This window comes from Sorex araneus, chromosome 2, assembly GCF_027595985.1.
Source record: "Sorex araneus isolate mSorAra2 chromosome 2, mSorAra2.pri, whole genome shotgun sequence".
Lineage (NCBI taxonomy): Eukaryota > Metazoa > Chordata > Mammalia > Eulipotyphla > Soricidae > Sorex > Sorex araneus.
This window is the reverse complement of record NC_073303.1, coordinates 228799629-228814440: the sequence shown is the minus strand read 5'-3', so window position 1 is coordinate 228814440 and position 14812 is coordinate 228799629. Positions and strand designations below refer to the sequence as shown.

General features: G+C 49.9%; 1 protein-coding gene across 1 annotated transcript; it reads right to left on the bottom strand.

Annotated features, from left to right (window-relative positions):
• Positions 1 to 7701: 7701 nt before the first annotated feature.
• RND1 (Rho family GTPase 1) lies at positions 7702 to 14317 on the bottom strand. The gene is made up of 5 exons (XM_004616725.2): positions 14102 to 14317; positions 13381 to 13468; positions 10755 to 10864; positions 9920 to 10054; positions 7702 to 8730 (listed from the first exon to the last, which is right to left on the bottom strand). The coding sequence occupies exons 1-5, from the start codon at positions 14219 to 14221 to the stop codon at positions 8485 to 8487; spliced, it is 699 nt and encodes a 232-aa protein (XP_004616782.1). The 5' UTR covers positions 14222 to 14317; the 3' UTR covers positions 7702 to 8484.
• Positions 14318 to 14812: the final 495 nt, after the last annotated feature.

Here is a 14812-nt window from a genome sequence, read left to right as displayed (position 1 = left end):
GATCCCTGAACGCAGAGCAGGTGTGGGCACCACTACGTGCCGCAGCCCTCCAGTCCCCGCCAGTAACCTGCCATTTTACAATAAGACTGGGACAAGTATTCATTGTGTGGGATTGACGCAGGTTTAGAAGGACATATTAGAAACCATAGAGCAATTGCCTTAATCCTAGTTACTGTGAACACTTTGTGGGAAACATGTTCCCACAACAGATTCCAAAGGTCTTCTAGAACAGCATTCCTTATCCTTTTTACACCTGTCGACTGCTCCACCAACCTGTCATTATAACCTAAGTGATAGACCAGTGGTTTTCAGCCTTTTTTTCTTTTTTTTATTAATGTAGGAGCACTGCTATTTATTCAGCCATTGATTAAGCTGATTGAATTTGGCACGAACTCCACATTACTTTTTTTTATTTAATTTTTTAAATTTATAAGTTAGTGCACAATGTTTGATTCCATTCAATATTCAAACACCAATCCCACCATTATACCTTCCCACCACCAAATTCAGGATGTTTTCATCCCAAACCCCAATCCCTGTCCCAAAACACAACTGAAAAAATATATTTCATATTGTCTGTTATGAAGAACTGCTGAACATGCTTACAAAAAAGTGTTCATATAGGAAATAGTGTGAAGATTATTCTATTTTGACAGGAGCCATTAAGACATTCTATAGGATATCACTAACACATTAAAGTTTGGGTGATGGGGCTGGAGTGATAGCACAGCGGGTAGGGCATTTGCCTTGCACGCGGCCGACCTGGGTTCAAATCCCAGCATCCCATATGGTCCCCTGAGCACTGCCAGGGGTGATTCCTGAGTGCATGAGCCAGGAGTGACCCCTGTGCATAGCCGGGTGTGACCCAAAAAGCAAAAATAAATAAATAAATAAATAAAGTTTGGGTGATGTGAGCTTTGTTATATATATCTGAAAATATATATATATATGCATATATATATATTTCCCTCTATGATTTGTTGCCTACTCTCTGAACCCCATCAAAGGTGGTGTGGTTATTAAGGGGAATGGGTAGGGAGTGTTTTATGATGTGTCACACAGCTGCAAAAGTGGCCACATGGTCCAGGAATATGTTTACTCATATGCGAGGCTCAGCAGAGCGCATGGGAAGTGACCTTGAGCCTGGCGGCAGTTGGGTTGTGAAAGTTTTGGGTTGCTGGAGCTGGGTCCCTTGGGGCGGGGAGGGCTTTCACCTGCCCCTCTCTGGGGCGCCCTGGTGAAGACAGCCTGGCATGGGGTGAGGACATTCTGCGGCGCTTTCTTTTGGGAGTTTTAGTTTATAGTCCCTGGGTCTTGGCCGTTGATGAGATTACAATGACACTGGAGGCAGTTTGTGGGTGTGACTGCCAAGCTACTGGAAAACTGGGGGCCCGGGGGGAGGAGGTCCAGTCCTGGTCCAAGCAGGCCTGGAGCTCTTAGTCATGGGTTCCCACCTACCTCTGCATTATAGGCCCTAACTACATCTTTTGATCTCTTTTGAGATTTATGGGTCTCTGAAATAAGACCAATAAATGAGCTTATATAGTTGAGCCAGAGGTGGTTTGTTGGTGTGTCTCCCACATATCTAACTTTTGGTGCTGTGCTGTTTAATTTCTTGGTAAACTTGGCCCCAAGTTGTTGGGGTCTGGTCAAAGGCACAGCAGCAATTTTGGGGTATCTGGAAGTCTGAAGGCACCATCAGGCTGCTGATGCACTTGCCCCACAGGTACAGGCTGATCTGCTGGAGGCACCATACCCCCATCTTTTTTTCTTTTTTTGCTGTTTGGGTCACACCCGGCGATGCACAGGAGTCACACCTGGCTCTGCACTCAGGAATTACTCCTGGCGGTGCTCAGGGGACCATATGGGATGCTGGGAATCGAACTCGGGTTGGCCGCGTGCAAGGCAAACGCCTTACCCACTGTGCCATCACTCCAGCCCCTTATTTTTTTGTTGTTGTTAATTGATTTTTTTCTTTATTTAAAGACCATGGCTTACAGAGTCATTCATAATACAGTTGTTACAGTCATTCCGTGTTCCAACAGCAATCCTGCCACCAGAGTGATCTTCCTTCATCATTGTCCCCACTTTCCCAATCATCCTCCGTGCCTGCCCCCTTAGCAGGCACAAAATAATTTATTTTATATTGCTTGTTACGACTAAATGGCTAACAGAACTATCAAAAAGCACTACAATAAAAAGGAAATTTGTGAGAATAGTTATACCTCACCATGGAGTCATTAAGTGCTTGTCTGAGGGTTTACTAAACTGTTTGTTGTTAGTTGAGATTTCTGTATTATTGTTTGTTTGTGTTTAATCAGCCTAGCTGGCTTCTCTGTCATCAAACATCCCATCTTGTTTGATGTCCTCCAAATGGAGTGCTCCATATTGGAATGTCAGGATGGTTTTCAACCTTTCTCTACCTGGTAACCAATAGTGGACAGGGTGTTGGGGAATATTGTTCTAGAAAGATCACTGAGATGTGGCACGTGTTTCAACATCTTACTGGCGTTCTGACTGCATCATAGCCTTTTGGAATCTGACTAGGCAATGAACTAGCTTTGTAGTGTTTCTTCTTCTATTCCCCTTTCTTTAGTCTCCTACTTAGTTTTTCATCCCAAAATTGTACATTCACTTTTTTTCTCTTTGGATTTAGACTTCATAATCTCCTGGTACTTCCTCATCAAAACAAATCAGAAAACAAAACTTGAAGCTTCTAAGATGATAGCGACACAAGAAAGAATATCGGGGGTGGGGAGGTGACATGTTGGAGGGGCATCAGCTTTTCTCTCTCTCCAGTTTTTCTCCTCAGACTGAACCTTGCAATAAACTGAAATAATCCTGCAGCCTTGAGCGTAAGGCACAAAGCAACCCTGGGAGAGGCACATTCCTGCACTTAGAACCCTGCAGCGTATCTACTATTCTGAGAACGGAAAAAGGCTACCTGCCATCTACTCATTGCAATTCACTCGAGGAACACTGGAGGGCGCCCCTCTCACGGGACAGGATCCCAGCTAGGTCTAGAGGGATAGGTTGGAATATGCAAAAGCAGCTACTGTTAACTGAGAATTTTCCAAATGCCCATCCCTGTGCTGGACATTTATTTTACTTAGTTCCCTAATAGTATAATATGGGTGTTTTCTTTATTTTACTGATAAATCAGATTGTGATCCAAAAAGATTAACTATTCTTTCAAAGTCCACATAGGTAAAAGAATGAAGCCAGGATTCAACTCCAGGTTCATTTAACTTCAGAATTCATGCTTTTTTCCTATTTCTAGGACACCATTATTTGCCATATCTCTCTCTTTCCCATCTCTCTTTTTCTTTTAATCTCTTTCTCTTGTTGTTGGTGCCAGTGACCAGGGATCACACACATAAGCCGTGGGTGCTCAATGAGGGTTACATAGTGTGGAATTTACCAGCACTGGCCTGCTTCAGTCTGGTTTAGTTTGGTTTTGTCTAGGGCCAGGGACTAAACTCGGATTCTTTCTCACGTGTTGAACCATATGCCCAACCTGGAATTTACCAACTTTAAAAATAGAGCCCCAACCACTGGTGAAGGGATGGGTTCTCGAGCATTGTACGACTGAAACACAAGCACAAAAATATGTAAATCTGTAACTGTACCCTCATGGTGATTCACTAATAAAAAAATAATAATAATAGAGCCCCAAAGTATGATAAGCTTGTCCAAGTCGATAGACTTGTGCATAACTCTTTGATGTGTGCTTAAAGAATTATCATTGCCGTACCATTGCCTTGATTGCTAGTTTTATTTTGGTTTTGGCGGGGGCCTTCCAAGAGTGCTCAGGGATCATGCACATTGATCCTGGCTAACTGTGCCAGTGGCTTAATGCCAAGGCCTCAGGATGTGATACTGTTCAGGCCCCAAAGTGACAAGAATTACATAGGCCACCCTGGCAGTACTCTGGGGTCTCTGGGACCACACCCAGTGGTCAGGGATCTCCAGGGCTGTGCCAGGCAATGCTCAGAGAACCACGTGGTATGGTACTAGGAGTAAAATCCAGGTTGGGCACTTGTTGGTCATGCATGCTAACCATTTTGCCACCTCACAGTCTTCTAGTTCCTTCACCAACATGTATGTTCAGTGATGTTGGTAGACAAACTGCTGTCCAGTGAGAATCACAAACTTTGGGCTCAGCATGGATTGCAGGAAGAGGTCCATGAGATGATTGTTAACACCGAGACCTAGTTTGAATTCTGATTTCATTACTTACTAGCAGTATGATTTCATGACATGTGTTTTGTTTTGAGGGATCACTCCTGGCTTCCTTAGGTGACCATATGGGATGCCAGGGACCAAACCCAGGTTGGCAATGTGCAAGGCACACACCCGGCCTGCTGTACTATCACTCCAGCCCCTGATATGATAATTAAATAGTTTCCTCCTTTATAAAGTACAGAAAATGAGGGCTAGAGAGACACTCAATGGGCTGAGCGCATGTGTTGCATGCCGGAGACCCAAGCTCAAGTCCCAGTGCCACATGGTCATCTGATTACTGCCAGGAGTGACCCCCAAGTACGATGCCAGAGGTAGCACCCAAATACCATCAGAATTGGCTAAATAAACATAAAACAGGTGCAGGGCTGAAGTAATAGTACAGTGGATAGGGTATTTGGCTTGCATGAGGGTTCAATCCTCAGCATGCCGTATGGTCCCCTGAACACTGCCAGGAGTGATTTCTGAGTGCAGTGCCAGGAGTAACCCCTGAGAACTGCTGGGTGTGACATGACCCACCAAAATCCTAAATAAATAAATAAAACAGATCCATGGCCATCACCAGAGATCGGCTAACATAGCAGTTAAAAAAAAATAAAATACATGTTCTAGAACTAGGTAGTCAAGTTTTGTATCCAGATTCTATCACTCTCTAGTGATGACCAATCTCTCCCTAACTAATCTCTCTGGATCTGTTCTGCTATTTATAAAATGAGGTATGTAATACCCCAAAGTTATAAGAGGTAGTAATCACATAAAGAACTCATAAGCATCTTTCACCCATAGAAAACATCAAATATTAGCTATCATAATTTATGGTGCTCAGTGTAGTAAATAAACCTCTCCACATAGTGTCAATCACATAATAACTACTCAATACTCAATGGTTTTTATTTTAATTTTATTTTTTCCTTTTTGGGTCTAACCCGGTGATGTGCATGGGTTACTCCTGGCACTGCAGTCAGGAATTACTCCTGGTGGTGCTTGGGGACCATATGGGATGCTGGGAATCGAACCCAGGTCAGCCGCATGGAAGGCAAGCGCTCTACCTGCTGTGCTGTTGTTCCAGCCCCCCAATGGTTTTTAGAGAAATTATTTTTTCCCCTTCTCTTCCTTTTTGTTGATTTCAGTTGCCATGTGGAAATGGAAATAGTCACAAACACTTTGTTGCATAGCCCGGAGGACTGCAATGTCAAGGAATAAACCAGCAGCTTCACTCATGGAAGACCAGTGTGAGATCTCAGTCAAGTCCCTGGGCCCATGTAATAAACTTTTTTACACTCACTGATGCTCAGGGGTTACTCCTGGCTCTGCACTCAGAAATCACTCCTGGCGGTGCTTGGGGGACCATATGGGATGCCGGGAATTGAACCCAGGTCGGCCACATGCAAGGTAAACGTCCTCCCTGCTGTGCTATCGCTCTGGTCCTGTAATGGCCTCTTATATCCAGTACATTATGAAATGGAGAGAAAAGAGTTTCAGGCCATTAAAGAGCATGAATGAAAAGACCCCTGAGCTACTAGCAACAGGAAAAGGAATTAGTGAGCAAGAAAGCCCGAGACATCAGCTCTCCTTGAACTCAGAGAGTGGCAGAGCCCTGGGCTCCTCCCACAGTTGTGGGTCAGTCCGTCCCTCTTCTGGAGGGGCCTACTCCCAGCAGCTTGGATCTGCTCCTTCCCCAACCTGACCTTTTTCCTCCAGACTCTGTGGCAACAGCTTCATCACAGAGTGATTTTTGCTCGCCAAGAGGTGTCTAGCTGTATGTGAAGACATTGTTGGTAGTGGTACTAAGAGCAAATAAGAGGCCAGGGATGCTGTTAATCTTCCTCAATGACACAACTCCCTACAATGAAGCATTATCTAGGCAAAACTATCACTAGTTCCAAGGTTGAGGGAAACCTGCTTTAGGACTAAGGACATGTTCACTGGCTGAGTCAGACTTGGTTGGAGTTGGGGACAAAGACAGGGTCGGGTAGAGGAGACCCCTGTTGGAGGTGCGGGAGAGTAGCAGAGGCAGCCCTGCTGCAGTCTCCTGTAAGTGCCATGGGGCAGATTTCCCCTCAAAGGAAATAGAGACAAATCTAAGAAACAGTGAACTGGGGCCTGAGTTGTAGTACAGTGAATAAGGAATTTGCCTTGCACATGGCCAAACTAGGGGTCAATCCCAGGTACCCCATATGGTCCCCTGTAGGATAACACTGGGTTTGTCCATTCAGCCTTGCCGCAGAGAACTTAGTTTACCTTAAAGCAATGAATGGCCTTTCTGTATGGACACAGGAAGACAGTTAATATATGCTTTGTAACTTGGGAGCTGGTTGACTCCAATAATATTTACTCCTGGGCATCTGCTTTCTTGACTCAGTTGCCCTTAGTTCCTAGCACCCCAAAAGCAAGTTCCCAATGAGGGACAGAAGGGACCCAGGGCAAGCTATGAGCTACCCTGGCATCAAAATGGGCCAGGCCAAAGTGCCACAATACTCAACTATCAGTTGAGAGCATGGTCATAGACAAATGCTGTCATGATCCAAAAGTAACGACGAGACTAGGACCCTGCCAGGGTTAGGAAGACTAACCTGGCCTGAGGACTGTGGTCTGGAATAGATAGTGAATGTCCTCAGGAAGAACCAAACTTTAAGTCTAATGTATCTCTGACTGTGCTCATACAGAATGACATTGCTAGAAGTATTTGAAGTAGATTTACATACCTATTTAAGCTGATTACTAGCTGAGGAAGGAAGGGTGTGTCCCTGACACACTCTTGTTTGGATCCCACCCTTGAGCAGATCTCCTAGTAATATGGAGTAATCTCCTTAGATGAGATTTTGTTAATCTCCTCAAGAAATGGTCTTACCCTTCTTTGTTGTTAATGTTCAACCCACCTTTGTGTTACTGCCGTTTGTGATTGCTATATAAACTAAGACTGTAACAGAAGTAGAGGAAAGACACAGAAGCAAAGGAGACAGCAGAGACATAAGAGGAGACAGCAGAGACAAAAGAAGAGGCAGCAGGACACAGACAGGCAGCAGGAGAGGGAAGACACAGAAGCAAGAGAGAAGACACAGAAGCAGAGACAGAGAGAGGTCGGAAGAGGCCAGGGAGAGACTACAGAGACAGAGACGAGAGACAGACAGAAGAGAGCACAGTGGCTCACACAGAAGCAGAGCACAAGGAGGAGCCATCCTGACCCATTTCACACACAGCAGCTCGAGAGCAACGAATATGAGCGGCGCGTGCAGGAGAGAACCACCCTGAGAGCCCTCCAACAACACAACAACACAACAACACAACAACAACACATCATCACATCTCCCCCTCCCGCGTGCACGTGCATCCTTATAATTTTTTACAGTCCCCCAAGCACTGCCAGGAGTGATTCCTGAGCACAGATCCAGAAATAAGCCCTGAGCACAGCCTGGTCTAGCTCAACACCCCCCAAATAAATGATAAAAGAAGCAGTGATCTTTATATGTATTATATTTTTCATTAATAAATAGTTTTTCTTCTTTAAACACAGAACATATAACAGATTGAAATACTCCCCCCATTCCAAAGACAAGAGTCTATAAAACAAACGCCATCTGTACTGTCTGAGGGGCAGAAAAGCCTGGTGACCCCACTCAGCCCTACCCCCTGAAGCACCACTAACCCCCACACCACAAGAGATGGGGGTCTGGCCACCTCCCGTGGACCCTGGGAGTCCGGCGAGAAGCATGGAGATGCATGACAGCACTGCTCCATGAGGCATGGGTTGTGCACAGACGGACTTTCCTTGCCACAAGCTCTGGCCAGCTCCTGCCCTGCTGCCTTCCATGGTGAATCGCCTGGTTCCCTCCCAGGGAAGCTGCCCGTGGGCCTCTCCACTCTCCACTCCGCTGGGGAAGGAAGGGCTCCGGGTCCCTCAAGTCCCCAGGCCTGTGTGGAAGTGGCATGATGCTGAAGGTGAGGTTCCCGCAGGTTCCAGCCCCCCCACACACCTTCCCTTCCCCCAGAGTAGGGGGCACAGGGGCAGCTGACCCCTCCACAACCCAGCGCCTGGCTCGGGGTGAGATGTTTCCTTCTCTGTTAGCTCTTCAAGCCAGGCCTGGCTCTTTCCTCGTCCCACTCCTGTCTCCTTCCAAGCCCTCGCTGTGGCCATCTGAAAAACTCAAGTCCAGTTTCTTAAACGGTCTCATGCTCCCACTCCCCGTGCCTCGCTCCCCAAGGGCGGGGGGGGGGGGGTCCGTCTTCCCAGCAGCCCCCACTTCACATGATGGAGCAGCTTTTGGCCTTTTCCTTCTTGAAGGTGGAAGAGATGAGTTCAGAGCGACTTGGGAGGTGGAGCAGCCGCTTGGAGAGGCTTCGCACTGGGCTCTTTGGGGGCACTGGGCTGGGCTTGTTCAGACACACCATGGATGCTGTCCGGAAGATGCTGTGGACACTCTTTTCCGAGGTAAAAGCGGAGCCTTCCAGGTAAATTTCCGCACCCAACTGCTTGGCTATCGCACAGCCCTATGGGGGGATGGGGGAGCAGTAAGGTCACCAGTGCTGCCCTCCAAAGCATCTTAACGACACACCCTTGTTTGCTTAGGGTTCCTCCCCAGGGATACTCCAGATGGGACCCAGCACCCTCTCCCACATCACCCTCTGCTAATTATTTTCTGCAGGGAAAGTCTTACTTGTTTTGAGACCACACCCAGTAGCGCTCAGAGTCTGTTACTGGCTCAGCGCCTGGTGGTGGCGGGCGGGGGATGGGGGGTTCACTCTTAGCAGTGCTTGGGGACTATATGGTGCCAGAAATCAAACCCAGGGGCTGGAGAGATAGCACAGCGGGTAGGGCGTTTGCCTTGCACGCGGCCGACCCAGGTTCAAATCCCGGCATCCCATATGGTCCCCTGAGCATGGCCAGGGGTGGTTCCTGAGTGCAGAGCAAGGAGTAACCCCTGTGCATTTCCGGGTGTGACCCAAAAAGCAAAAAAAAAAAAAAAGAAATCAAACCCAGACCTCCTGCATGTGGAGCGTGTGCTCAGCCCGTTGTGCCATGTCTCTGACCCAAAGCATCAGTATTTTTAAGAACACACCAGTTGATTCAAATGTGTCGCATGGGGGCTAGAGTGATAGCATAGCAGGTAGGGCGTTTGCCTTGCACGCAGCCGACCCGGGTTCAAATCCAGCATCCCATATGGTCCCCTGAGCACCGCCAGGAGTAATTCCTGAGTGCAGAGCCAGGAGTAACCCCTGTGCATGGCCAGGTGTGACCCAAAAACAAAAAACAAAACAAAAAAAATCAAATGTGTCGCATGGGTTTAAAAGACTCCCATAAGCATAAGACATCATCCAGGGCTCCATTAAAATGCAGCTCCGCTCTTCATCCCACTGACTCTAGGTCTGGAATCAAGAATCCTAATGATTCTCCTCTGGAGATTCTAATGCGAAGGGTCCACAGAAAGCAATAGAGGGGATGTGGGCACATGTAGGAACAAAACAGCTCACCTGTCAACCCATAGCACAAATCAGAGCAAACAGGAACCTCTAGTCTGGTAATCAGTTTGCTGATGACAGATGTGCGCACCACATCCCCTGCCTGCCAAGGGTCAAGTGTCAATCTGCCTAGAGCCTGTCCCAGGCCATACCCAGAGACCACCCCCCCTACACACACACACACACACACACACACACACACACACACACACACACACACCTGTTCATAAGAGATCGGTGCCTGTTTCTGGTGGGACAGCTCCATCAGAGTACTCAGGTCTGTTCGTAGATCTGTCTTGCATCCAATAAGCAAAACACGGGTACTGGGACAATAATCCAGGATTTCCGTCCTCCACTGAAGAGCCATACAAGAAGGAAAGAGGAAGGAAGGAGAGTCAGACTGACAGGTACCAGGAGAACACAACATCCAACTTCTTGCCTGCCAGCACTGCTCTGACTCATAACGCCACCACTGCACTAATTACATCATCTTCCTGCACACAGGCTCTGGGGCCACAGGAATGCTGCCCAAGAGGCTGCTCCCTCGTTCAACTACACAGCCACCAGAGAACACAGGGCAGGTCTCCTTCCAGTCTCTGCTCAACAGACCAGCATGGGTCTATACCCTCGCCCAGTCCAGTGAGCTGAGCAAGTCCAGAATGCAGAAGCAGCCAAAGAAATAATCCCAGATCTTTATGGAAAACAGGGCAAGATGCACAAGGTGTCCTGGGACTCAGTGTAGGGATCCCATTGTCTCCCTTTCTCTCTCCCTCTCTCTCTTTCCCTCTCTGTCTCTTTCTTTCTCTCTCCCTCTCTCTCTCTCCCCCCCTCTGGTTTCTGGCAGAGCAGAACAGGAGAGTGGAAGGGCAGGAGCAGAGTGGGCAGGAGAGCTGAGTTCTAGTCTCAGAACTAAGCTACTGGTCTGGCCTTGGGCCAATCTCTTCCTTGCCTGGACCCAGTTTCTTCCTGGTACACAGGGGGGATATGAAGGCAAGGTTCCTGTGACTCATTTTATTCTCAGGCTACCAAATATTGTAGCATTTATCCAGCCCTACCTTCTTGAGTGCACTGTCCACTGTCTCCGGGCGGCTGATATCAAAACACAGTAATACTGCATCCGAGTCACTGTAGCAGAGTGGACGCACATTGTCATAGTAGGGAGATCCTGGCAGAGGGGAGAAAGAGCTGGTTATGAGCTATTGCGAATGCCGCCAAAGACCCTAGAGAAGAGCAGTCAAGTCCCTTAGACTGGTCGCCCCACTTCCCAGGAGGAGATGCTGCAGCCTGGGACCAACCCCCTACCAGACAGCAGTATAAGAAGACTATCTTCCTTAGTCTCAAAAAGGGGAAACTGGGCAAAATAAGGGGGTGGTCGCTTTGTGGGTGCCCACCCGGATTAATTTAAGGTCACACTGTCCCAGAGGAAGGCACCTCCTCCCCTGCTCACCCACCGTCTGCTCCCTCCTTCCGCTCCAGGGTCTTCCCAAGGAATAATCAGACCTGCCTGTTACATAACTGGCGGTTTGCTTCTCTTCCCAGGGGTCAGAACTGGAAGAGCTGACAGGGATCTGGGGTCCTCCTCCTCCCCCGCAAATGGGCTTACACTGAAATGGGTGAAAGGTAAGCTGGTGCCCCATCCACCTAAGACCATCGGGAGGCACTTTTAAAGACAGCAGCACCAGTACCTAGGGATTCCAGGGCTTCATTGTGCCCTTCCTCGGGAGGGGTGTGAGCAGGACAGACCCAGGTGGTCCACCTGAGTAAATGCCGGGGCAAGCCTGCCCCCCCTGCCAGCCCAGGGAAGGAACAGTAGCAAATTTGGAACCCAGACAATTCGTGCTCAGAATAGCAAGCAGCCCCTCTCCCTTCATTGCAATCACCATGGAAACTGGGGGGAATCCAAGCTGAGGGTGGGGGGGTTGGTTGTAAAAAAAAAAAAGGAGAAAAGGGGAGTTAGGATTGCAGCCTGCTTCTTCGGCAGCCCGCTCCCATCCCCTCCCTGAGGTGGGGTCTCAGCTCTGCAATGCCAGGGAACAGAGAACACTGCCACTGTGTACGACTCAGGGGCCGGGTCTCCAGGCACCCCTGCCCCTGAGAGCACAAGTGAAGAATGGAAGCAGGTCCAGCTCAATCCTGGGGGTTGGGAGGCCCCATCCCACAAACCCCCTGCCACGTCCTTTTCCGTGTATGCACCTACTTTGAAAGAGGGAGTTTGTGGGGGACTGTGTCCTTTAAGATTGGGGGGATGGGATGCAATGTGGGGAGCAGAGACCACCCTTGCTGGTTTTCAGCTATCTGGATTGGGATTTCAGGGCTGCATTCTGATGAGGGTGGGGGTGCGGGTGGGGGGAGTCGTGGGGTGGAGGCATTTGGGGGCAGTGGGAGGGAAAAAGAGAGCGCAGCTGCAGGAAGATTCTGCGAAGATGAAAAGGTAGGCAGGATAGAGCAGACGAAAAACCATAAGTCATGCAAGCCACGCTGCATTCCCGGCAGCCCGAGCCAGCACGGCCCAGACCAGGAAACCAGAGCCGCCTCCCAACCACTGGACCGCAGTGGACAACACACCAGGTTGAAGAATTGGGGTTTGGGTTTGGGGTTTTGCTATGGTGGGGGGAGAGAGAGAAGTCTCATTTTCTGCTTATCCATCCCTTGTCCAATCCCATCTTTTCAAAACTGAATCATGGGAGCCACCATTCTTCAGAGGAGCAGGTTGGCATATTTGCAATATGTCACAGGAGCCCCTGTGACTTCCACTTCCTCTTTAAACAGCCCGAATATGCATGTTTTGGAGAGGAGTGGGTTTCATTTTCTTTCTCAGATTCCTAGTCTTTATTCCTAAATTATCCCTACAAGGCCAATCTCTGATCGTGATTGGGGTAAAGAGGTCGGAGAAGAGAGCCAAAATCAAAGCTACGGTCAGTTTAGCCTTTAGGGGTTAGGCTGGAAGGCTGGGAGAATATGTTGCTTTCTGCATTCCAGAAAGACAGGGCATCTTCTGCCTCAATCCACTATGAGGAGCTGGGGGGTGAGGGGCAATGGTCGGAGCCAACATATCCCCTGCCACTCCCACCCACGATGTAAGTGCGCTATAAGAAGCCAGCTCCCCACCCTCCAAAACATGAGTGATGCATCGCTGAGCCTCTGAGCCGCAGCATGTGACAGAGACGCCGGCTGCAGCAGAGAACAGCCGCGGCGGAGTTAGAATGCAGGAGAGAAGACTGAGCCGGACAACACTCCCCCCAAGGCAACTGCCTCCAGCAACAATGTCTCCAGCCTCTCATGTGGCTGTTCTCTGGGCAGTAAATGGGGTGTGGGGCGGGGAGCATGTTGGGTGGCCAGGAATGGAAATGGAGGCACCTTCTCTGACTCCCCCAAGCCCATTAGTATTCGTGGGTCCCTTCGCCTCACCAGCCCAGCTCTCTGGAAGATGAAGGTAGAGACAGACGCTGGTGGTTTCTGGGGCTCACCCGCTCTGTACTCCTCGACCAGTCAGTAGACTGAGTTGACCCAACCTCTCCTCCACTCCCAGCCAAGGAAATTTCTGGTCCCCTTCTCGCAGATTCCTGCCACACTCACAGTCCTTCTCCCCAGTCAAGAGGGAACCTGTATCTAAAAGCAGCTGCATAGGACCAGGAGAGGTTGGAGACGGGGTACGGGAGGGGTGTCTGGGCCAGGCCTTACCTGAGGTGTCCCAGAGGCTAAGCTCCACTCTTTGTTCCTCCGTCTCCAAGCAGGCTGTGTAGTTCTCAAACACGGTGGGCACGTACGTCTGAAAGGAGAGGAAGGACTCAGCCCCGCAGCCCCCTCAGAACCCTCAGCTGGTGCCGGCTACCCACGGGGCCACACAGTCTAGTGAGACACTAGCATGGCAGTAGCGGAGGGGGGATACTCGGGGTGGGGGGGACACATGAGTCAACAGGGGACAGTGTGAAGGACCAAGAAGGACTCCCAGCCAGGGTGCAGCCCCCAGCTCCTAGGTGTGTGGGGATACACTCGCACTCCTTTCGCGCCCCCCCCCCCAATCTGGGGGTCACCCAGTTTCAGAGCCACAAGCCAAGTCTCGCCTGGATCTTCTCCCTGCAAGCCCCTGATCCCAGCAGGCATCTGACACCGACTTGGGAAGAGGAAAGTGCCAGCAGGTATTGCGTCGAGAAGAAACCCCTGCCTCTCGGGTGTCCCCGTTCGCTCCCCGAGAGCAGGTCCAGGAGCGAGAAGGGAATCTGATTGGGGCTTCGGGGAAGATGTGAGGAGGAGCCAGCCCGGCGGCAGAAGTGGAACAGGTCTCGGGGGAAGGCGCTGGTCCAGCCAGCCCGCGCGGGGCCGGGAGGGAGACGCTCCCCGGCGGGCGGGAGTCGCCGCAGGCCGGAGGGGAGGGCAGCGGCGGCGGCGGCGGCGAGCTCACCTCGGGGTAGCAGTCCTTCGCTAACACCTGTAACATCGCCGTCTTCCCGCACTGCACATCTCCCACCAGAACCAGCTTACATCTGGCGACGACTGGCTGTGGGGCCCGTCTCTCTTTCATGGTGCAGCAGCTGCAGGGCTTGAACTCGATTCAGAGACGCGAGGACTGCGCCAGGAGCGGCTCGGCGCTGCTCCGCGCGATTCCCAGCCGTCTCGCTCCAGCGGAACGGGAGGCCGAGCCAGCCCTTTATATCTCTCTGCATCAGCCAATCACAAGAAGAGGCGGACTCTGTCGCTGCCAATCCCTGCGGTGGGATCCCCTCCAGTAGCCAATGGCAGGCTTACCTGAGTCAGTGCCCTCTTTCTCCCCTCCCTTTCTCTTAAAGCCGCACCGTTGCTTCCTCTGAGAGGGGATTCCCACGCTATTTTGCGTTTTTATTAGAAAGCCGGGTGGGAGGGGACTTGAAGCAAGATTAAATGGTCATGGGTGTCCACCAATTAGTGCCAAAAACAATAAACTAGCCATGGAAAAAAAAAGTGAATTTAAGCTGGAGTTTGAGAACTAAACTATAGAACAGGTGGCACCCCAGGGGACCGGGAGGAGGGGCAGAAAGATGAAGGAGACCCAGAAATCTCTACCCTTTGTTCCATCTAATCCCCAATCCATATCAGTTCCCACTTCTGTCTTCCCTTCCTAGAAAATGCTGAACTC